Genomic DNA, 24,290 nt, shown 5'->3' with positions numbered 1-24,290 from the left:
CAAATTCTAAACGGTTTGAGAGATATGGACTGACTGATTCAACTGTAGGGTGTTCAAAAAGTTGATGATTATGTATGCCAATTATGGTGATTTGCTACATCTGGAGAGCTCAGATTGAGCTTTGTCATTCTCTTTTTTTGCGCATTGATTTTTTTCTCTTAGTGAAGAAAGTGTGGGTTGAGATTTCAAGAAATTTATGCGCATATGTTGAGAACACTTTGTGGATGTATGCAATCTTGTGGACTCTCAGGATTCAAGAGTGGATTGATGTGCATTGAATTATGCAATTAAGCAGACTTTGAGAGTGTGGAGCACGGATTTGCAGATAGTTTTGCAAGCATTTTTTACATGATTGTGAGTTGAATTTTCAGCTGATTTGGATGCTCATTTGATTCACATTTAATGCATGCTTGATGATCCTTTCTATTGCCATGTGGATGCTTATAACGTGTGCTTTTTGGTGGATAATATTCTTTGCCTTGCTATGGCATATGTGGGCTTATTTTCGGCTATTTTGAGCATCAATTTGTGCCACATTTTGGCTCATTTACATCCAGGTTCTTGCCAATAATTGCCATTTACATCCAGGATTACAGCCATGATTCTGCCATTCATGGATATGCTGACGTGTGTGAGTTGGAGCTAGGCATTTATCTTTCCATACAGAGTTCATGACAGACATATGCTCTTGGTGCGCATGTGACATGCGATGGACACAAGGATAGATTCGAGAGATCGGAGTTCGGGTGTTAGGATGATTTTCATGAGTGGAGTTCTGAGCCAGATTTGACTGAGATGGTCAGATTCGCAGAGATTGTCAAGATTGCATCAGCATTTGGGACTCTCATGTACGAAATATTGATGTTGAGACCCGAGATTGCATTTGCGGTAGGTGTATTTGCAATGGGAGCAGTCAATCGTGCATTGGCTGATGTTGGCAATGAGCATATGGGCACTTTGCAGCGTATGGTGAGATATCTGATGGATGTGTGCGGCTTTGGTGACGAGTATGTGGTCGATAAATCTATACTTCCTCTACAATTAGAGTTGGATAGCCAGTGGGTGTTGGCTGAGGTCATAATTTTGATGGCTTTGTATAGGTTTTCTACGGTTTTCTTTTTGTGTTCTCCCTCACGGTCACATTGGCCTTTACGTGGGAGGTGGTTGGGGTAAATCCCCATGTGGCCAGTTAGGCCAAGCGTCCGTCCACTACAGTTATTCATTATGTACTTAACAGTATAAGGGGGCTCACATATTGAGAGTGAGTCTTAGTTCCTGCAAACACAAGTCTCCTCTTCTCCATTGCTGCAACGCACTCACACACGCTCTCGCTCGCGCACTTCACTCTTCACTTCTCTATGCTGATATCCCAGTTTAATGTCACTCATTGTGAACCTAGGCATCACTAGGATACTCATTGTTGAGTGGAGACTCAGTGTGTGTTTCTGTGTTTGTGCATCTATTTAAAGATCCCTACTTAACATATGATCCCTACTACTCCGCATCCACTTTGATCAATCAATACCTCAACTCTTGGTCTTCATATCCTCCCAATCAGTTAAAGACCCCTATAAATATGCCCCACTAATCCAATTTTTGGGGTCTCTAATCCTGTATTCTTGATACTTGTATAGAGAGATAAGAGAATTCATTGCAGGGCTTTCTGCTAGTTGTACTTTTAGATAATCTTTAGAGAGCTCTGAAATGTGAATTTTGTATCTAGAACTTATTCTGAATCTGAATCTGGATACATCTTTAGTTGTCTAATTTCATGTTTATAATTTAAGGTCTTTTATTTCAATTCAATTCCTTTGTTCATCTAGTTGGATGTGTCATCTGAATTCTTAAACTATCATCTGGTCATTTGAAGTGTGAAGTCCTCATTTGGTCATCTGAGCCTGAACTCATTTAGCACTCTGATTCTAACTCTAGAACGGTTGTCAGAGCCATCCAAATCATTCCATTTTGTCAATCATGGTGGTGAGCTCAATCTCTTGACAGGAACGAATCTCCCAAACAATTAAATTTCATAGCAATCAATTATTCACAATGCTTGTACGATGCTCAACATGAAAAAGGAGAGTTTCCATAGCGTTTACCAAAAATTAGTACCACCTCAGTACAATGGTAGAGGAATCAAAACAAGGGTATGATGATGACCAGCAGCACTCACATGGTGAGGAACCTGAAGGAAACACAAGTATCGAATGTAGGCGCATTACCACATACAACATTCATAAAGAGCTAGATTACGCTGTCAATCACATGGTTCCCACCATTCATCAGATTTGAAAAAATCCAGAGATCGTATTGACGTCAATTCTAGAGCCCAAAAAAAATTTAGGTGACTAAATTTTTAGACAAAACTTGGTCAGTCATATGTCGGGTAACTGATAGTAACTCCGCCAGGTAGCTGGAAGCCTTCGAGATAATCACTAAGAGATAACTTGTCGTCCAAAGCATCTTTGAGTGTGTACAAGTTAGATGTTATGTATCTATCTCGGAGTTAAAGGTTTTCCTAGAATTATTAATCATAAACTCACACTAGAAGTGTGTACAAGATAGATGTTTTGTATCTATCCGGAACATAAGATTTTTCTTTTGGATGGAGAGAGAGAGAGAGAGAGAGAGAGAGAGAGAGAGAGAGAGAGAGAGAGAGAGAGAGAGATGTTCATCTTGCCCGCATTTCCTATTTAGGAACTCTTTGGCTAGCTTGCTTCGGGTTCTCACTATATTATTGTACTCAAAGCTATTAGGACTTAATGGGACTTGATGCATCGAAATTAGGATTCAAATTGCCTTTTGTGTTTCAAACATTGGAGGCCTATCTCTAAAATCTTAGCAATTTAATTGCATGTTGCTTAGTGACACTTTGTTCATCTTGAAGAAGGTGAACTACATCTCAAACAATAGTTGTAATTATTTATTTGGACACACTTCAAGAAGACATATGATGGCTTAGTTGGAGTGAGTAAAAGCTTCTTATCATTTAAGTTTTGGCCTTTTGGGGGGATCAATGGTCTTAGGATATCATCTATGGTTTAGTAGAGGTCATCTACTTCTCATCTTTATTGGTAAATCATGGAAGCTTGTGTTTTGAATTTCGCTTTGGAAATTTGTAGAATGTTCCTAGCAAAGTGTTCGCTATTCGCCTCTCATCGTATAGCAATGTTTTGATCCTCTAGGTACATAGATTTTTTAATACAATTGTTCAAACATATTAAAGAAACTTATTTCTAGCACATGCTTGGGATAATTAGGCATTGGTCAGGAGAACTAAAGTTGCCCAAAGCATTTGCTCGCATTGCATATCAGACTCTAGTCAAAGAAAAGAAAAGACTTGGACTACTATTCTCCTTTTTCATGCTTGGGACTATCAGATTCCCTTTCAAGGTTTATATATTTCTTCAACTAGTTATGGTTGGAACCTATACACATCCATATTATCAAAGGCCTTCAGATGGCTCTCTACGTCTCTTGTCAAACTTCTTAAAAATATAGTTGCCATCATTTTTAACATACAATGGCTTGCCACTTGCGGTGCTTCATCTCCAAGCTACAGATAACTCCCCATAGCCTTTGTTGTTTGCAAATAGTTGGCATAATTGAATTAAGACCTTATGGTCAATTGCCAAATCCTTTCAAGAGTCGAAAATAACCTCAACCTTAGCTCTTTCATGAGCACATTAGCTCAACCGCTCTTTCAATTTTTACATAAAAGATATGGATTTCACTTGAGGGCAATGCCGAAGAAAAATATTTATTTTCTTGTTTTCAAAAAAGAGCATACATCACTGTGGCCATGCGTTTGGGGAGGCCAGAAATAACCTCAACTTCCCTCTTTCATGAACAAGTTAGACAATTACAATCAAACTTTAGCATGAAATCCATTCAACAAGAAAGCTACATGCTCCAACGGTCCAAGCACAGGTTGTCAAACAGAGGCATAGAGATATAATGATTCTCGAGGGAAATGGAACTGGCCTAAGAGGAATGGCTAGTGCATTAACAGGTTTTGATACATATATTACTGGAGCTGCTTTTATAGAAACATGCGAGACTTGAGCCTGTCCTTGGCTCTACACAATACATTTGCAAGTTGATAACCAAGTAAGTCAGGAATACATGTCCTGTTTGGGCTTAAAAATACAAGAGCAGCAGCAACTGAAAGATTAATAAAGTAGTCACATCAGGGACAGGCAAATGAAGGCTGCATGTTTATTAACATTGTTTGTTCACAATCTCAAATGAATATTTCTCCTCAAGACTTTACTTACAGATTAACAAAGGACAGTGTGATATGCTGTATGATCGACGCAAGCAAATCATAGAGTAGTTAAAGCTTCACATTACCCTCTTTGGATGAATATTCAAGAAATTATGTAGTCCATTGAGCCACAACGCATTGGCCTCCAAACAGCCACAAGAATGGAGGATGTCTGTCCCTTTCTGTTGATCGTTCACTAGTTTGAATGACCTTCAGTTTCGGCGGTAAACCTCAGGTCTCTAGGCTTTGCTTATTCATAAACCAGTGTAGCATATGCCTCCTTGTAATCATCTTCATGATCGAAAATACTGCCTTTGAGGGCAATAATGCTCAGTTTCTAGACGAGCAACTGCCCCCTCACTGTACAAATGTATTCAAGATCTTCAAACATTGGTATATCCCCTAAACACGAAGGCCAGAGGAAGCTCCAAAAACTCGCAAGAAGGGTTCGGCCATTGGGCCGTGTATTCCGATACGGAAGCTCCATCACTGTAAACAATAGAATGGAGTCCTGTACTTGCCGAATGTAAAACTGAGGCAAGCGAGAAACTTCATGCAAATTGGTTGCGACTCCCATGGTCGAATGTGAGACAAAGTTACCCACAAAAGAACATTCTCATGAAGAACAACACAACCATCAAGGGACTGCACGCCTTCCTTCATTTGCTTTTAATTGCGCACCATCATTCTCTTGCTTCCTATCTTCCTGTTGTAACCCAGCTTCTTCTGCTTCACCTCCTTTATTTTGATCTGTGTCACATTCTTCCTGCTGCGACCCAGCCATGTTACCTTCTTCAAGCGAACTACTAGTCTCTATACCATCTTCTTTATGCGACAACCCAGACTCTTCATCACGTTCTTTATCACCTTCTGTTTCAACTTCACCATCTTCTTTATGCAACAATCCAGCCTCTTTATCACCTTCTTTACCAGCTTCTGCTTCAACTTTACCATCCTCTTTAAGCAACAAACCCACCTCTTTATCACCTTCTGTTTCAACTTCATTATCTTCTCTGTGCGAAAACCCAGCCTCCTTACCAGCTTCTGTGTCATCTTCCTTGTGCTGGAACCCAAGTTTGTACTTGTCATAGTTAGTTAACTCTTTACTTTTGAATGGTCTCTCACCTAGAATTTTCTTCAAGTCATCCTGGTGAAGAACCTCCCTCTTCAAAAGCTCTTGTGCAAGCTGTTCTATGCCATCCCTATGCTTCCTCACAAGCTCTTTAGTACGTTCATACGCTGTTGTAACCCATTCGCGGACTTCCAAGTCAATAACCTCTGCTGTAGCCTCACTGTAAGGCTTACTCCATGCAAAGGAGCCATCCCGTTGAGGAAAAGAAAGAAGACCCACTTTCTCGCTGAATCCATACACAGCAACTTGCTGGTATGTCACACTGGTGACTTTTTCAAGATCATTTTGTGCTCCAGTTGAGATTCGTCCGACCAATACCTAGCATAAACCACAATTTCACCTTAACTTAAGAACAAGAACATTGAAATACAGAATACCCTCTTACCTCTTCTGATGCACGGCCCCCAAGCATCATACACGTCATGTCCAGCAGTTGCTCTTTGGTGAACAAGAGGTTCTCGTTTGTGACATATTGAGCAAATCCAAGAGCCGCAGTACCTCGGGGTACTATCGTAACTTTCAACAATGGCTCTGCATGCTCCAAGAACCAACTGACCACTGCATGCCCTGCCTCATGATATGCAACTGTTCTCCTTTCTTCCTTGCTTATGACCTGAGAAAGAAAAATTCCTTGGAACAACCAACCAACCAGAGTATTAAAAACTCAAACCTTACTGTGGAGAGAGATGATAACCTTATTCTTCTTTTCAAGGCCACCAATAATCCTATCGATGGCAGCTTCAAAATGTTTCATGCATATTTGTGTTTGCTCGTCCCGAGCAGCAAAGAGTGCTGCCTCATTACATGCATTGGCAATGTCAGCCCCTGCAAAACCTGGCGTAAGAGCAGCCAGACGCTCGGAATAATAGGTTGCCACTTTGTCGAGTTTCAACTTCTGCAAGTACACACGAAAAATCTGCTCTCGTCCCTTTATATCAGGTATATCTATAGATATTTGTCTGTCAAATCTTCCAGGCCTAAGCAGTGCTTTGTCCAAAACATCTGGCCTATTCGTACCTGCAAGCACGACCACTCCAGCACTAGTAGCAAACCCATCCATTTCAACCAGAAGCTGGTTCAATGTGCTCTCTCGTTCCTCATATCCACCGGAAGATTGGCGGCGGCCCCTAGCTCGGCCAATAGTGTCAATCTCATCAATGAAGATGATGCTAGGAGCACATTGCCGTGCCTGTGCAAAAAGATCTCGGACCCTAGATGGACCAACACCAACAAACATCTCTATAAACTCAGCACCACTGATAGACAAGAAAGGCACACCAGCTTCGCCTGCAGTGGCCTTGGCAAGAAGAGTTTTCCCAGTGCCTGGAGGCCCCACTAAGAGTGCTCCTTTTGGAATCTTGGCACCAAGCTCTTTATACTTTTTGGGACACTTCAAGAAGTGCACGAACTCCATTATTTCTTGCTTTGCTTCATCACATCCTGCAACATCTTTGAAAAACACCTTGAAATTCCAAAAGAGATAAATTAGCTACTCAAAACCCCAGTGAAACTGGTCTGGCTCGAAAGGGCTAGTGACAACTCAGCTTACCTTATTCTTAGAGTCCTTGTTCAGTACTGTCACGTGTGCTTTGCCCATACTAAATAGTCCTGAACCACCCCTTCCCTGACCAATGCCAAGGCCACTTTGCAACCGGCGACTGATATACAGATAGCCTAAGAATATTATAATAGTAGGAGAAAAACGCCAGAGCTCTTGCATCCAGCTTAGTTCTTTCACATAAAGAACTGGAATGTAATTATGTGGATCAATTCCCAGAGCTTCCTGAGCTTCCTCCAGCTTGCGCTCAAAAGAATCGACACTTCCAATCTGAAAGGAGTATTGCGGTTGATCGGTAGGAACTGTGGCCGAAGATCCTGCCCCAAATGAAGGCTGCTCATTCAGGTACACGTTTGCGACCTTTTTATTCACAACTACAACTCGTTTAACCAACCCAGGCTCGAGACACTTGTTCTTGAATTCTTGAAAGCTGATCTGCATTTTCAGAAGGTGAATGGGATTCTGAGCAAAAAGGGCACACAGCATCTAACAAACTAAATTAGACCTCATTTACAAACCATGGGCAAGCCACATGCAAATGTATATGATAAGAGAACAATATATTTTCACACCCTCAAAAGACAGGCAGAACTAAAGATGAGAGAAGAATTATGCCTATGAGTTTGTCTCACACAGTTCCTACAGAACTACAGCAATTAAAGTGAAAGAGAGACAAAATTATCGGCATGACTGTCCCATGCATGTGATATAAGTATATTATGTATTACCTCTTGTGCACCGCTTCCAAAAAAAGAAAAGAGAAAATACATTGCAGTGCCACCAGCAATAAGTCCAATGAGAGAAAACCACGGATTTATTGTGATTGTGTAAACTTTTTGACCTTCAGAATTGGACCCATCTGCAAAAACAAATGCGCACAGAGGAGCTGTAAAAATATGCTACCTATTAATCTGAGTAAGCAGAAACATCACTTCTGTTGTGTTGTTGATATTGCTTGGCAAGGTAAATCTTTGAAAACAGAAGTTTACCTGTCTTTGCCTCTTCTTTCTTTCCTCTCCGTCCTTTCGGGAGTTTAGTCCCTTTTCTTGGGTAAAACTTTTCGAATCCTGAAATGTACAGTTAGAACAAGCACAAAACTGTGCAATTAGCTTGAAATGCATGTGTTAATTAGACTAAAGAGGATGAAACTCTCCAAAATAAGATTCACCGCTTTTTGTTCGAGTCTCATTTGAACAAAATCTGTACTGTGCTGGAACACGAAGTAGAGGGGTACGCATGTTCTCCCAAACCGCTGTGACCTTGGAAAGAATATTGGTGCGGGATGAATTTGTGGGAACTGTGCGTATGCCACTCTTCTTGATTGGTTCCTGAATGATTCTATACAGCCTTGATGAAGTATATCGTGGAAGCAGAGCAGTGGCGATTGAAGCACCTACCAAGTGTCCACCTTGTACATTCGATACCCATCCTTCAGCCGTACCTTTCTGGTTGAAATGCCAAATTCTAGTGTCAAATGCAGGACCGTAATTCTATTGTTAAATTGGCTATTTTGTAAGTGATTTCCATTTATTGAAATTAGCATGCTCACATGTGATTAATGCTCTATGATTTGGAAATTCCATATGCGAGAGGATACAAAGAGGTTTAATATTTTCAGGACTAACAACGCAAGATTACACGCAAGCACAGATACCTAGATTGATTTCTAGAAAGATTGTTCTTCTCGAGGTTGAGAAGGCGAAATTGGGTTAACAGATTCTCGGATAAGGAAACTTCCGATCTGTTGGAAAGACGTGAATGGCGGGTTGTTTACGTGACTCGTAAGATTGATAATTAGTGAAAGATATCCTTGAGGACATAGAGAAAAGACATGAATTTCTTCTAAAGGAGTTTAGTACCCTATCTACTTTCAAACCGGTAAGGTAAGTATTGAATTAATTAATTTTTGTTTAATTGAATTTTTAAGTTCTCTCCTAAAAAAGGAACAACTCAGCTCACCATTGATCAAGGTTCGGAATTTTTACCGGTATCTCCCCAGGCAATTCAGTTGGACCTCTACACTTGAGGACAACAGTTTATAAGTGAGAAGGATGTTGCTAACTTAGCTTTATCTGACAGAAATATAATTCTAACTGAATTATTGGATTTATGAGTAAGATTAATTCTAAATAAATTATTGGAATAAGTGGGAGGGTTTTTCTCACTCAAGACATCCAAGTACAGAAATTTTTAGTGCATCATTCAAAGTAATGATAAGAGCATTCTGAACGCGAATATATGTAATGCCACCAGGAATGAGTACTTCTGATACGTCACATCGGATGGGTGACGGGGAGCATCGGGAAGAAGTATTCGACCGTCGAGGAACGGACACCTCTGATGCGTCGTAAGATGGGTGACATAGAGCATCGCGAAGGAGAATGTGCCGTAAGTTCGGTGAGAAAGGACTAGGTGATAGATATTCCTGATGCATCACATGGTAGGTGACGGGGGCATCGAAAAGAAAATATTCCTTAGTAAGAAGAAAATTCCAAATTGTGTTAGAATTCTGCACAAGAATGAGCAAGCACTTGAATGAAGATGGATTCAGAGGAAACTTGAGGAATAACAGACACTTTCTGAGACAGCGGGTTGCTTTTTGGAAAAGCAGACGCTTTTCCGTGAAAAGGTCTATGTTAGCATGGCATATGTGCATGAGACTGCATCCAGGGACACCTAGGTTGTGATTGTGTAAGCATTGTTTTTTTCACCTTATAAGGTTTTATTGCCGTTTTCTTAATAGGTTCAAATCATTTTTTTAATAGGCCAGCCGCCCACTGAATAAGTGGGCAGGCAGCCTTTGAAAAAAAACATAAAAAAACCAAGCACCCCCCTTTCTTGCAGCCCAGATCCCTCTCTCTCTTCTCGCTGATGTGCAAGCGATCCCTCTCTCCCTCTCTTTGGCGCTCCTCCTCCTCGGCTATTCCTGCCGGCATTACCGCCTCTATTCCCACCGGCTGCTAGGAGATATAAAGGTGAGCTCTCTCCCTCTCTCAGACACAAAAAAATGCTACAGCTAGAGCAGGGAGGAGGCTGCTGCAGATTTCCAGCCACAAAGGTGATGCCATCGATGATACCCATGGCTGCCGCCAGAGTACTAGATGTCTCCAAGACCATGTAAGCGGGTAAACATCACAAAGAAATGCCTATTGTATCAGGGCTACAGTGTCACTAGCACAGGACAAGCATTTAGTTGCAGTTGGGCTGGAGTTCACACTAGACGGACTCTCGCCTGGGTAGTGACACGTAGCAAGTGATATGGATGGTGGTCTAGTGGACACCGTGGCCAGATCACCACAACCTCAGTTTGAAAATAGGCTTAGCTGGATATCCGTTGGTGACTCTTTAGGAGATACATTTGTGTGGTTGGTTCTAGTCATCGGACACACTATCATCATCTACATCTACTTCATATGGTTGAGGTCTGGCGTCTCAAAATTGAGTCCATGCGTTGCACGTCGGCACCATCCTTGCACATTTGAGCCTCGACGCCGCCATTGTACCCATGAGTTGTAGGCGTTGAGCTGTGTGTACTGCCATGCCAGAGTCTGTACTGGTTCATTTGAGTTAGTCAAGCCCCATGCAGGTTCTACTGTCGAATCACTGTGTTTGCCTTGTCATTCATTGTTTTCAGTGTTTTCATTCTGATTAGAGTGAGATTTCACACACATTGCACTAAGCACCCACTGTAGAGAGCACGACACATTATCCCCGCTACAGGTGCTCTCATTTTTGGCACGCCCGGTGGGACCTCACCTGAAGTCTTACTCCGTCGAAAGTCGAGTCAAGGAGCTACCTGGTTTAAGCTCTCCCGTACTAGTATGTTGGTTTCGACTTCTTGTACTACTCTGTTGGTTTCCACCGGTATGGGCCTGCTTCAGCTTGGTCTCGTCTAGTTTTCCTTCGACCTGCTTGTCTAGTCTCTTGTCTTGGTCTAGTCGTCTCTCATCCAAGTCTAGCCAGGTGGTCTAGTCACTCACCTTGGTCTAGAGGAGTCTGGACTAGTGTTCAGTAAGTTAAAGGTCTTCGTGCCCAAAGCTTGGGTGGGCTTCTGGTTACTGCATGACACATACAAGGCAGTCAAAAGAGCGACAAAGCCCACTACTAAGTCCTCTAAAGTCCTTCGTGCCAAGTAGATGTCACATGACACATCCAACCCTATGTGTCCGCGGACAATCTACTTCATAACAAGGGTTCCGTTAGTCCAGTCAGTCTAGATTAGAAGTGTTCTGGCACTTTTGTGAGTCTGTTCGCAGATCGTGCATGCCCAGGCACTTAGTGTAGATGCATATCCTCTGGTTGCACACAGCATGATCATAAGCATTCCCATCAGAATCCTTCAGGGGAATTTTCCAGTGCATTAAACCTATTTTTCCTATTTTTGACATTTTTCACTTATTAATTTAAGTGGCTTTTATTGGAAAGTAGGTAGGGCAAATTGTTTGTATATAAGCAAACCTAGGCTCATAGTTTTTTCATGTGGCAACCATGTGTCTCACTCGGGCGGATATGGAAGCCCGTTATAAGCCCGATTCAAACCCCCCGAAGATTCCATTTGTGAAATACCATACGGCACTAAAAAATTAGTGTGTGTATATATATATTATAACAAATAGCAATTAAATTTAAAACACTAGACTCTAGAGAGCAGCCCAAAGCCACATAATGCATTAAAACATCATAGAAAATGTAGAATCTAGCTAAATCAAGGAGTCGGGAGCCCAGAAACAGATCAAGATCTCTGATCAATAGATACATCAATGAATCATGATCATACTAGAGGCTACAGCAAAGCAGGAGATGGCAAAATATGGAGCCTCCAAAACCAACAAGACTGTATATTGAGTACTCCAAAATTCACATGATAAAACATAAATAGAGCCTAGAGGGTGGAGTCCAGCCGCTCGATGCTAAATAGTGAATCCAAAACATAAGTAGAGCTAAGAGGAGTCAGGACAAAGGCTAGAGCAAAATGATGAGCTCTAACTCTCAGCAAAGGCCACCTCCTCATCATCATCCTCATCATCACCCTCATCATCCTCATCCTCATCCCAAGCCTCATCCTCAGCAACGGAGCATGAAGTCCCAATATCACTGGGCATGCTAATCGAAAGAGACTCCATAACATCATCAGTGCTCTGTGCAATAGCATCCTAAATCTCCTGCAACTCAAGCAAGCGCTCCTCATCCTTCTCTTTGTTAAGCATCTCCAATGTCACCTCCATTCTCTCATAGCCACACTCTTTGATCTTGCATAAGAGCCTCAAGTTGGTGTGTAAGTAGACAAGCTTCTCGGTATGAGCAGGAAGTAGCCTATTTCTTCTCTTGGTGTGAATGAGAGAGAAGGTGCTCCAATTTCTCTCACATGGAGAGGCACATGTCCCTTGAGAAAGCACCTTAAGTGCACGAGTCTGCAATGTGGGCGTGCAAGCCCCAAAAGTCTCCCACCATTTTACACCCTCTTGCATTCTCTTTGGATCCTTTGCAATAGGATGAGCAAATGACTTTCTTTCAGTGAGGAAAGTGTCCAACTCATCAATGAGGGTACCCTGCATGGTCAAATCATACCTGTCCAAAAATGTCATCCACCCATCATGAACCTCACTATCATTGAATTGCCCTCTTCCTCGCCATATAGGATGCAACAAGTATCCCACAGCATGCAATGGTGTGTGCATCATATTCCATCTATCAACGCATAGGTCCTTGATCTCTTGCATCCTTGCCGCATCAATACCTTCCATGTTTTGAATTTGCTCAACCATGCGATCCGTAAGCTCATACACAAGCCCCATGGTGGCTCCTTCCCTATCAGCCAAACGAAGTATCTTCAAGATGGGAGCACAAATCTTCAAAATCAACTTGGCCTCTTGCCAAAAGGATGCATTAAACACAATGTCCGAGACCACTATGGCCTTTGCAGTCCTGGATGCCTTCATTTTCACAAATTTTGCATCAATCATAAGCCTGCGCACACCTTGCATACATCTCTCATCCACAAGACTAGCCAACATGATGAAGTAGTAGGCAAATCGAGTGGCCGATGGCTTCAACAATTCCTTCTTGCTAAGCATTCGAAACAATGCCAAGACAGTGGACTTCCTTGTGACAAATGTGACAACCTTTGTTGCATCTTCAAGAATTTTTGCAATCCAAGGGAGCTTCCCAATATCCTCAAACAAGAGGTCCAAGCAATGGCATGCACATCTCCTGAAAAAAATGTGTTTCTATTTCTCTTCCACCATTTGCCCGGCCCCAACACAATTAGTTGCATTGTCCATGCATACCTGCACAACATTGGAGGGTCCTACCCCAATAATCACATCCTTAAGCTGCTTGAAAATAAATTATGATGTCTTTGTCTCCCCAGATGTGTCCACATATTTCAAAAACACAGAACCTTGTATAGAGCATGCAAGAAAGTTAATGATAGACCTGCGTCTAGTGTCAGACCATCCATCACATACAATTGAGCATCCATGCTTTTCCCATTTCTCGCGCACACCCATGATCTCATGACCAATGCATTTGACCTCATCATTTAACTTTGTGGTGCGCAAAGCATTGTATGTGGGAGGCACATAAGATGGACCAACTTGTCCAATTGCCTTGACCATTTCCAAAAAAGAAAGGACTCCGCACTTTCCATTCAGGAATGTCCTTTGCATAAAAAAACCTGCGCAAGGCTTGATCTGCTTGCTTGCGTGCTTGCAAGCTAAATGCACTTGCCAAAGCCCCTTGTGCAACCTTCCTCTTCTTGCTCGAGGACCCCATATTTGATTTGGAAGCCGAAGTCCCAGTGGCACTTACATGAACACTCCCTGATGCATGTGTACTCATTGAGCCTGAGGCACCTCCTTGAGATAGAGAGACATTACCTCCCAAATCATCCACCAAGGCATCTACAAATGCATTTGGGTCCTTCCCATCATTCTGTACATCTACATGCAATCTTGTGACCACCTCTTTGACGTCCTATGGCACACTATCACATGGGCCTACACCATAGCCAGAGAGGGAGAATAAATGTGCACGAATGCGAGAGGGACCGCCGTCCCAAGTATACCCACAATACTTGCATTTACATGTAAATTTCCCTTTCTGTTGAGGCTTCAATTGTTCTACATACTGCCATTCGGGACGCTTCACTCGGCCCATCTGGATTCTACAAACTTGCAAGGTGCACACTGCAAACCTTGACAAAGTGGAGGCCTCACGAGTCAAGACTCAACAGCAGCCCACGGCCCAGGGGTAACGGAGGGCGTAGGTGAAGAATCAGCCGTGCGCGGGAGACTGTGTGGGTAGGGCTCTTGGCCCGCAGTCGCGACTCTCAAGACTCAATTGAGTCTCTGTGCGTAGAAACGGCAGCGCTGCAGTTTTTAAAAAACTCGTGCAGAGAGGTTTTGAGGCACATTTGACAATTTGGGGGAAATTTTGCCAGCTCGTCTCAGAAAGTGAGAAAGTTATTCGCACTTAGAATCTCAGAAAGTTATTTGCAACTCATAAGTGATCTTTAATGAATCAAAGATGCACATACAACTTGGGGAAGAGGTTGAGTCGATGTTAATCTTGAAATGTTCATGACATGCCTCTTCTACTAGTTGGATAGAGGTTTCACTATCAGGAAATCAATGTTGCAATCTGAAATGCTACAATCTTTCCACTTCTTCTTTACCCAAATCTACCAAAAAACCTCAAATCTCAAGTTCTACATAAGCCTAAATTGCATCTTCAACCTCAGAATTTATGCACACAACTTTGAGCACCTATCATACCTTCAAAAGTGCATCAAACTTGCACATGCACAAATTAGAAAACCTGAAATTTCTTATATATAGCCAGTCTAAGCTGAATATTAGAAAAATGTTAAGGAATTTGCAAAAACTTTCTCCTGCAAAGTTGTAAATCACTTCAAAATGAAGTGGTACCATGGACAAAATTTTCATATCTGCAATCTATAAGGAGAAAATTGATTTGCAAGGGAGTGTTGTTGTGCACACATAGTTTTTAGGGCACCTTCACCTACACACTATCTTCCACACTCTCTTTTGAGTTTCCAAAAGAGCATACATCACTCTCAATTGAGTTCACAGTCTCCCATTGCATTCTCACAAAGCTTCCAAGATTTCTTTATCTCTCCACCACCAAGAGAAAGCAAGTTATTGCCTCAAAGCTCTTCACATTTCCATGCTCCCTGCCATCAACATGCACTTTGATACCAGTTGAACAGTGTGTGAGTGTGGTTCATATGTGGAGAGGGAGAAGGAGAGAGAGAAAGAGAGAACACATAGAGTGGATGGAGAAACCTCTCAGTAGAAGTATACAAGAGTGCTCCTTATTGCTTGTATATTTATGATGAATAAGGTGAATCAGTGGGTGGCTGGATAGAGTGCCAAGTCTGAGGTAAGGCACAACGCCTTTACCCCAAAATTTGGAAGCACATGCAAACCCTCTTTTATAAGTCCTTTGGTTTCACTAGAGCCTTAGGAATGTTCCCTAGCACTCTTTTTAGCTTATCTCCTCCTTTTGAAATAATAAACCTTTTCTCGTAGAAAATAGCTATATGCTACACTCTGCTTTCTAACTCATTTAATCAATCAACTCCCACTCTTTTCCCTAAATGGCCAATTTAAGGTATGAGAGATGCCTTTTTTATCAGTCAAAACCTGAAGCCGCTCTCTGTTGTAGGCAGGCCTTTGTCATGCTGAGCCACCATTGGCTATGAACAACAATGTGTGCTCGTTCAAACTATATCTACCTTCTCCTATAGCATGAGCTATTGTTTTTTATCCAACATTTCCAATCATGCTCCAAGGTTCTGGTGCTTTTGGCTCTTTGGGTGGATAATATGCTGGACTAGCCACATATCCACTTGGCTCTTTGTAATATGTAGGCACAGGCACTAAGGCTTGCTCCTCCAATTCCTCTATACTAGCTGCATACCTAATGCCCACCGGTCTTGCTCCTGGCAGAGGTGCTTGTTGCCCCAAAACTGGTTGTGGATGTTCGACCCCTACTGTTCCTGGCAAATTTCCTATTGTATACCTAGGCATTGGTTGTCACCAGCGTGTGACTACTATCTATCCTTTTTGTTGATTTCTTTCTTATTATCTATTTACTTTCACTTTTTGGAAACACCCCTCGGGAAATCTAACTGCCCTGCATTGCATAGCTAGTGTGGAACTGTCCAGAGGGAGTCCAGGCCTGAGGGCAAGAGAGCACTAAGGTTGGACAAGGACTATGGTTAGCCAAGTGGGGTCATTGACTAGCCAAAGTTGAATCCTTTGCTACAGAGGCTACATTTCAGTTATGGATGTGGCCGCAGTGTACAAAGAGGGTCGGATGACCTAGAAAGATACAATGGCAGCATCTCCTAAAATTTAGGGAACTGCTATTTTGGGACCTGAAAATGTGTTGGCGTCATTACCTCCGGAATGACAAAGGGAACATTTTCTTACTCTGCCGTGAAGTCAACTGGGCAACCGGTTGGGATATTTTTAGGCGGCAACCCCGAAACGGGAAAATGCTTGTAAATGTGCCAAGTGGCACATTCTGGTGCACTTGCCTCATGCAACAAGAAGTGGCGCTGAATTTGAAGAGGAGAGAGCCTCATTTTCAGTTTTGTCACAGGTTAAGAGCTATGGAGTGCTTGCTTTCCCTCTTATGCACAGTGCGGTGCCAGGAGTGATGCCCTGCACGCTACGCACTGCCCTCTCTCTCCCCTTTGGCAGTATGTTATGCCCCTCTAGTGGGCTCTTCATTTGACCAATGTACAGTTGTGTGGGTTCATGCGCGATTGCTGAGGCAAGAGCCTCTTGCACAGGTACTGGATTAGCTAGCGGCTAATCCCCCCGCAGGTACAGGTGAATTCGGAGAGGTTTCACGCCAGAAATCTCGTCCGATTCAAAGGGCAAGTAGCCCTACAGGTGCGGGAGCTCGAGGACTTGCTAGGGATGCGACCGGCACGCGAAACGGAGCCCGAGACAGTAAATTACAGCCTGCTGTGTATTTTTGCAGGTTTAGGGTTTTGGCCCTAAACGGACCCTAATACCCCCAGGAGGTTCGGGGACGCAAGGGGACCGCTGTACAGGTGATCTAGCGCATTTTCAGGGCTGAAAATGCGCATTTTCAGGGCTGAAAACAGAGAATTCAGCGTGCTGCAGATTCTCGCCAGGTTTTGCAAAGTGCCCGTATGCGTCGGGAAAGTCAGTCAATGCGTGGGAATACTGACTGTGAAGGGTTCTAGTACAGTTATGCTGTCGAAATCGGGCTGGAACAGTGGAAATTCAGCCGAGTTTGTGTGGGGCAGCTTGTAGGGAACCACAGCGTTTATTCCCTCTTTTGAACAATAAAGAAATACCGAAAGGGGCGCCTAAGTTAGGGGCCAATCTGGTGTCTGTCTACTCATACAGGTGCAATCTAGCAGCCTGTATCCCTCTCCCCTTTGTTGTGTCTTGAAAGTACAGGTATAATAGACGACTAATAATGGGTGAAAGCTAAATCAAGGTTTAAAGTAAAGTCTACCGCCCTTTTTGGATTGAACAGGCCGGTTACATTGGTGGTAATTGAGGAGGCACTACCTAGGCTGGTGGGGCATACTGTCGCTCTCTCACATATCCCTTGTTGTACTAACACTCTTATGTCCCATGATTAGTCCATTTTTTCTGGACGGCACACCACTAGGGTTGCTTAGTTTGGGACTTAGCAAATGGGCTGATCCTTTTGAGAACTTCTTCAATAAGTTTTTGCTGACTTACAACTACTTCTCTCTTTTGTGCTAATTTTGTGCACTTTGATCCACTTTGCTGTGATGACGAATCATCATTTAAATCCTTATAGTCAACTTCCTTGTAATCAACACAGTTTTCTAGATATAGAGCTTCTTTGGTCAACTCATTCAATGTTGTGCTCCTCTTCACATGTAGACCCGCATTCCTCAGTCCTTTGGCATTTTCAGCATCGCCTAGCCTCAAATATCAGCGTTTTTGCCAACTTAAGGACAGCGTTTTTCAGCCAAAGGAATCAGCCCCAAACCAGCATTTTTGGTTTTCAGCAAATTTCAGCCCTTAGACACCGCAGATCAAGTCCCAAACCTCGCAAATCTCACCTTCCCGCAGCAGTTCCTCGCCACACGGTGGGATCCACCGAAGTTTGTAGTTTCAGCCCGGAAACCGCAGATTTCAGCATCTGGGTTTTCAGCGTGTCGTGGTCGTACCGTTGTCATCGACATCGTCATCGACATACAGTCAGAATTCAGCAGAACGCAGATTTCAACATCTGCGTTTTCAGCGTGTCGTCGACGTACCGTCATCATCGACATCGTTATCGACATAGAGTCAGAATTCAGCAGATAAAGATTTGCAGATTTCAGCCCTTAGCATTTTCAGATTTCAGCCCGTCTCGTCGTCGTCCTCATCGTCGTCGACATCGTCGGCAAGTCCAAGCATTGTAGATATTTGAGCAATCATAAGTAGACCGCTCTCGCCATAGAGAGTGGGGCCTTCGGAGGAGGGGTTTACGTCTCTGGTGTCGTATTCTCTTCTCTCTCTATCTCTCAGTCTCACACACTCTCATGCACAGTGTCCATTCACTTTGTTAGTGATCATTGCACTCTCTCATTAAGAACGGAAGGCTCTCCCTTCCCTAAGAACAAAAAGAACCTTGAGCACATTACGGGGCACTCATCTTGAGCAACGATCAAACATTCATTCCGCTGCACCTTACATTGGTATCAGAGCTTTGGCAGTGTTCTGTATCACTCAAGAAACGAACAACAAGAATCACAAGAATTTTTTTTGCTTGTTGCGGTCACACGAACCCATGTTCACTAGGGCGTGTCGATTCCTAATGGTGTTTTTGAAAAGTGACAGGAATCCCAAGAAAGAAGGGCTTGTCCAACCTCCTCTCGTGTCTCTTTTCACTCATTGAGAGCAAACCATGCACTTAGCGGCCGTCCAATCGACGTAAGGTGGGAAAAAGCAACCTTGGTGTGAGCGCAAGGCCGCCAAGGGGTGCGCTCGCAGAAAAGAGCAAAACTCGGGTGAAGAGAAGATCCTTCTCAAACACAGATTGTAAGCAAAAGAAGACCCTCAAGAACCTCAAGACCTCAAGACCTCAAGACCCTCAAGAACCCAAGAACCCAAGACCCGCAAGAACCCAAGTTCCTCGTGAACTTAAGAACCAAAGATCATAGTGCATGGTCATCACCCGAAGCGGAATGAATACTTCGCATACAGGTGATGAGCATGAGAGAGGTGACGAAGAATTTTTCCCACCGGGAGGTTTTTCTGACCCTCCCCCTTCTCCATCTACGCCACGAGTTGTACCAAATCCTATGGAGGCGATGGTCAAGTCGATGTTGGACATGATGGCAAAACAACAAGAAGCGAATCGAGTTGCGTTGGCACAACAACAAGAAGCGACTCGCATTGCGCTGGCACAACAAGAAGCGACTCGCATTGCTTTGGAACGTGAGCGCGATGCACGAAAAGAAAGAAAAGCACAAAGAAAGAAGGAAGCCGAAGCAATACGAGCGGCCTTGGAGGCCGATCGTGAGGTTCAAAGAGACCTACGCACTCAAGAATTGGTTCGACAAGTTCTTGCCTCGAAGTCTGAACCAACCAAAAATGTTGGTAGTTCCTCAAGTGTGCCGGGATGCGGACTCCAACAACCCAGTCACAGAGAAGTTGACTTTCAGTAAGTATGATGGTAAGATGGATGCTACGGTTATTCATTCTTGGTTGCATCAATTTAATGCTTATTTTGCGACAACTAAGTGGACAGGGAATAGCAAGGTTTTGACGGCAGCTATGTACCTTGCCGGTGATGCCATCAATTTGTACCACGCATCGCAAGAGGCACAGTTAGCCGCACACCTAAAGGAAGCCGACGAATTCACGTCCCTTTCCTTCAATTGCGCTGATTTCCAAGACAAGCCCAAGGCGCGGTTTATGCCACCTCAGTACCTCGCACGATTGAAGGACGATTGGCGCGCTTTCAAGCCAAATGGTATGCTAGTGATGTCTTTCTCTACTCGTGTTTTGCAGCTAGGTACCCAATTACGCAAGTCGGATGAGGAGCGCAAGGAGGCATTCCTTTATGGATTGGACGAGTATATCAAGTACGCTGTCGAGATGCTCGATCCTATCGATCTCAACAAGGCGGTAGCGATTGCTCTCGCACAGGAGATGAAGCACAACAAGGGAAAGCCTAAGGAGAACAAGACTTCCACAAGTACCTCTCAGACTTCTCAGAACGGTAAGAACGGTAACTCTTCTAACCAATCTTCCAACAGTCTCTCAGAAAAGAACTCTCAAAATGAACCTAAGGGTAAGGCTAACACAATTGTTAAACCTAAGCTTACTCCACAAGGAATTTTAAGAGGATACATCACATCGGAAGAGCAAAGCACTTATTCTAAGGAAGGTCGTTGTTTTCATTGTCACATTAAAGGTCACATAAAAAGAACATGTCCTAAGCTTGACTCTAATGAATCTAAAGAATCCACATAACCCACTTCCTCTATCAATGCAATCAATGACAACACGAGTGTGCCCCAAGTTTCGCCTGACCCTCCCATTGATGAGTCTCTCATTAAATGTTATGGTCATATGACGGGGCAACGTTTTGTCATATTGTTTGACCCAGGCAGTATGCATGATGTGATCAGTCCCTCTCTTGTTGAGAGAGCCTGGCTAGAGGATAGACAGAAATCTCCTCTCGAGGTCTCCGGCTTCGCTTCCGGTATGGACTCTCATCACGAAAGAGTATCTTGATGTGTTGTTTACAGTTCAACAAGTTGCTTTCCGTAGAAAATTTTTTGTCTCTCCTCTCTCAAGATGTGATATCATTTTGGGCATTCGATGGTTTCGTGAGCATAACCCTCTCATTGATTGGCCGGAAAATACGTTCACTTTCAATGCCAAAAGTGACTCTCACATTGTCATTCGTGGAGAGCAAGTTGTTCATTCTCCCTCTCTCATTGCTAATGTGCAGGCAAAGATTGAACGGATTCAGGAGAAGGAGACTCTCTCAGTCTCTTCTTCTCCAAAGCATGACACACAGGATTTGCATGATAATGATCAGCATGATGATTTGGATGACACTCACAAGCATCATGATTTGCATAAAGATAATGTGATTGTTCACAAGGATGATGTATTATGACATTTTCTCTAGCGAAGCTAACCTCATTGCAGATTCGATCACTCACGAAGAACCGATCTTGGCTCTCGAGCCTAGGTCCAAGGAACCCTCACAAGAAGTATTATGTGTTTGCATGATTAGTCAGCACGCATTGTACGAGTGTTTCATTCGTGAGCTTTTCCTGTATTTTCGTCAGCGTCTTTATGTGATCCCTTTTTCTAGGCATGACATATTGTGCATTGAGCACGTTTCACTCATTAATGAGCACGAATGTATGCGGATTTTTCATCAAAAGCTGAAAAGTATGCATTCAAGGAAGTCACATTCCATGTCTCTTCCTTGGCACGACACAGATGTAGAAAGAGCACATGAAAGTATGAGCACCAAGCATGGGCATTTCCGTTGTGAATTGCCATAGTTGATTACTTTAGATCAAAAGAGAAAGATTCGATCTCATTGTTTGCGTGTGTGTGGTGAACGGTTTGGTACTCCGTCTCTTTGTTCATCTACATTGCATGCACAGTCTGTGAGGAAGACAAGATTTTTTCCACTCACTTTACATGGAATAGGTATGTTCATGGTTTTGTGTTGGAAATGGTTTCAGGAATTTTCAGCCATGGAGATTCTTGAAGAAGAAAGAGCATGACTCTCGACGAATTTGAAGCATTGAAGGAGCCACAAAATACTCTGTGTCGCTTTCGGTGCGGCCCAAAGAAACAAGCGTTGCAAACCTTTATGAAGTTCAAGTATTGCACGACCCACGCATCAGAGTGGGCCGACGAAGAGTCCCTTCCAGGATTTTGGATGCTATTGGCGATCTCCCTCGACGCCATACGGTTCGGTACCAATACCTCACTTTGAAAAGGAGGGGATGTCACGTGACACATCCAACCCTATGTGTCCGTGGACAAGCTACTTCATAACAAGGGTTCCATCAATCCAGTACTCTAGATTAGAAGTGTTCTGGCACTTTTGTGAGTCTGTTCGCAGACCGTGCATGCCCAGGCACTTAGTGTAGATGCATATCCTTTGGTTGCACACAGCATGATCATAAGCATTCCCATCAGAATCCTTCAGGGGAATTTTCCAGTGCATTAAACCTATTTTCCCTATTTTTGACATTTTTCACTTATTAATTTAAGTGACTTTGGTTGGAAAGTAGGTAGGGCAAATTGAGTAAGTTTCTATATAAGCAAATCTAGGCTAGCACTAATTGGCAGAAGAGCAAGGAGAACACAGGCGGCAGGTTCCCCCTCTCTCTCAGCAAGATCCCCCCCCCCTTGGTGGCGTTTTCCCTCCAAGCAAGACACCCCAACCCCTAGCGTTTTCATCAAGAAGCCTCATCGCCATAAGTCCCCCTCTGTTGGCGTTTTCCATCAAGGTATTCATCGCCACAGATGCCAATGCCTGGCCTTTTCAACAATAGCAACATCGCCCCCTTCCCTTGGCGTTTTTCAGCAGGATCCTCACAGCCCATGATCGCTCACATCCCCGGCATTTTCAGCATCGCCTAGCCTCAGAATATCAGCGTTTTTGCCAACTTAAGGACAGCGTTTTTCAGCCAGCAGGAATCAGCCCCAAACCAGCGTTTTTGGTTTTCAGCAAATTTCAGCCCTTAGACACCGCAGATCAAGTCCCAAACCTCGCAGATCTCACCTTCCCGCAGCAGTTCCTCGCCGCACGGTGGGATCCATCGAAGTTTGCAGTTTCAGCCCGGAAAACGCAGATTTCAGCATCTGCGTTTTCAGCGCGTCGTCGTCGTACCATTGTCATCGACATAGAGTCAAAATTCAGCAGATAAAGATTTGCAGCTTTCAGCCCTTAGCATTTTCATATTTCAGCCCGTCTCGTCGTCGTCCTCATCGTCGTCGACATCGTCGGCAAGTCCAAGCATTGTAGAGATTTGAGCAATCATAAGTAGACCGCTCTCGCCATAGAGAGTGGGGCCTTTGGAGGAGGGTTTTACAACGTCTCTTGTGTCGTATTCTCTTCTCTCTCTATCTCTCAGTCTCACACACTCTCATGCACAGTGTCCATTCACTTTGTTAGTGATCATTGCACTGTCTCATTAAGAACGGAAGGCTCTCCCTTCCCTAAGAACAAAAAGGAACCTTGAGCACATTACGGAGCACTCATCTTGAGCAAAGTTCAGACATTCATTTCGCTGCACCTTACAGTAGAAGTCCAACAGCCCCATTACCCCTACCTTCCCAAGCGGCTACCTCCATTCCCTCTACACCTCCCCGGTCCCCTTCCCCACTAAAGTTCTCGCCCACTGTGTTACAACAAGCTCTTGAGAAACACGCTCCTACATGACGGCCATGGAGGAGCTCACAAACGTTTTGGCTAAGGTGAACATCAAGTTTCCAACTTTCAAAGGTCGACAACCATGCAAGGAGATTTGTTTCCCTCTGCAGGGGTCGTGGCCTCAACTGAGAAGACGCCTACCTAGTACTCTTTCCATCCACCTTGGATGGCTTACTAGATAAATGGTACAGTCAGTTTGTAGAAAACCACTTTACGACTTGGGCCACATTACGACAATAGCTCTGCGAAGCTTTCAGACCAAGGGACTTCCAAGAGAAGGTTCTCGATGAGTTGGCAAACTTGATGCTCCAGCCAAATGAGACTTTTGCATAACTCATGACAAGAACCAAGTCTCTAGTGGCTAAGCTTCCTCAGCAACAACCAAGTGAATTTATGGTTAAGAAGTGGGTGGAGAAGGCTCTTCCCAAAACTTCTCAGATTCAAAAACTCCGAGAGAGTCTCCAAGCTGACGCCACTCTGGAGCAATTTGTCGCGGCTGCTACTGAGCTAGGAAGTTATTCACCAACTCCCCTCAGGTGACCACGTCAGTATTTTTGGAAAGTCCTTGTGATCCTTTGATTTCTTTACGCAAGGAACTCGAAGCCCTAAAGTTACAACGAGCTCTTCAAGAGGAGAGATCATTTTCTCTTCAATAGGAGAAGCGTCCTCATCAAGAGGTGTGAGAGTGCGCGTGTACGGAAGCGTGAGAGAGAGAGAGAGAGAGAGAGAGAGAGAGAGAGAGATGGTGAAGAGGGGGCGATCAGCCCCCCATGACTACCATGAGCAGAAGACCCAATACACAATAACCAGATAGAGTGGAAGTGGGTACCCCCCTGCCCCCATAAATAGGTGCTCAACGGGAGGTGGGGCAAAGCCTGGAA

General features: G+C 43.7%; 2 protein-coding genes across 2 annotated transcripts in view; both read right to left on the bottom strand.

Moving 5' to 3' along the window:
- Positions 1-4,194: 4,194 nt before the first annotated feature.
- The window catches only part of LOC147446478 (ATP-dependent zinc metalloprotease FTSH 8, mitochondrial-like), a 99,949-nt gene continuing 79,853 nt past the window's right edge, over positions 4,195-24,290 (bottom strand). Inside the window, exons 2-8 of the mRNA XM_086525688.1 lie at positions 8,126-8,402; positions 7,947-8,024; positions 7,686-7,816; positions 6,949-7,392; positions 6,094-6,861; positions 5,785-6,012; positions 4,195-5,717 (exon numbers count right to left, since the gene is read on the bottom strand). Coding sequence (XP_086381814.1) covers positions 4,905-5,717; positions 5,785-6,012; positions 6,094-6,861; positions 6,949-7,392; positions 7,686-7,816; positions 7,947-8,024; positions 8,126-8,402 — 2,739 coding nt within the window. The 3' untranslated portion in view covers positions 4,195-4,904. The remainder of the gene's footprint in view (positions 5,718-5,784; positions 6,013-6,093; positions 6,862-6,948; positions 7,393-7,685; positions 7,817-7,946; positions 8,025-8,125; positions 8,403-24,290) is intronic.
- Positions 8,923-15,439, bottom strand: LOC147446479 (uncharacterized). Its single transcript, XM_086525689.1, has one exon. The coding sequence runs from the start codon at positions 13,029-13,031 to the stop codon at positions 12,111-12,113; it is 921 nt and encodes a 306-aa protein (XP_086381815.1). The 5' UTR covers positions 13,032-15,439; the 3' UTR covers positions 8,923-12,110.

This window comes from Adiantum capillus-veneris, chromosome 12, assembly GCF_014529385.1.
Source record: "Adiantum capillus-veneris isolate H3 chromosome 12, ASM1452938v2, whole genome shotgun sequence".
Classification (NCBI taxonomy): Eukaryota; Viridiplantae; Streptophyta; class Polypodiopsida; order Polypodiales; family Pteridaceae; genus Adiantum; species Adiantum capillus-veneris.
This window is presented reverse-complemented; position numbering and strand designations above follow the sequence as displayed.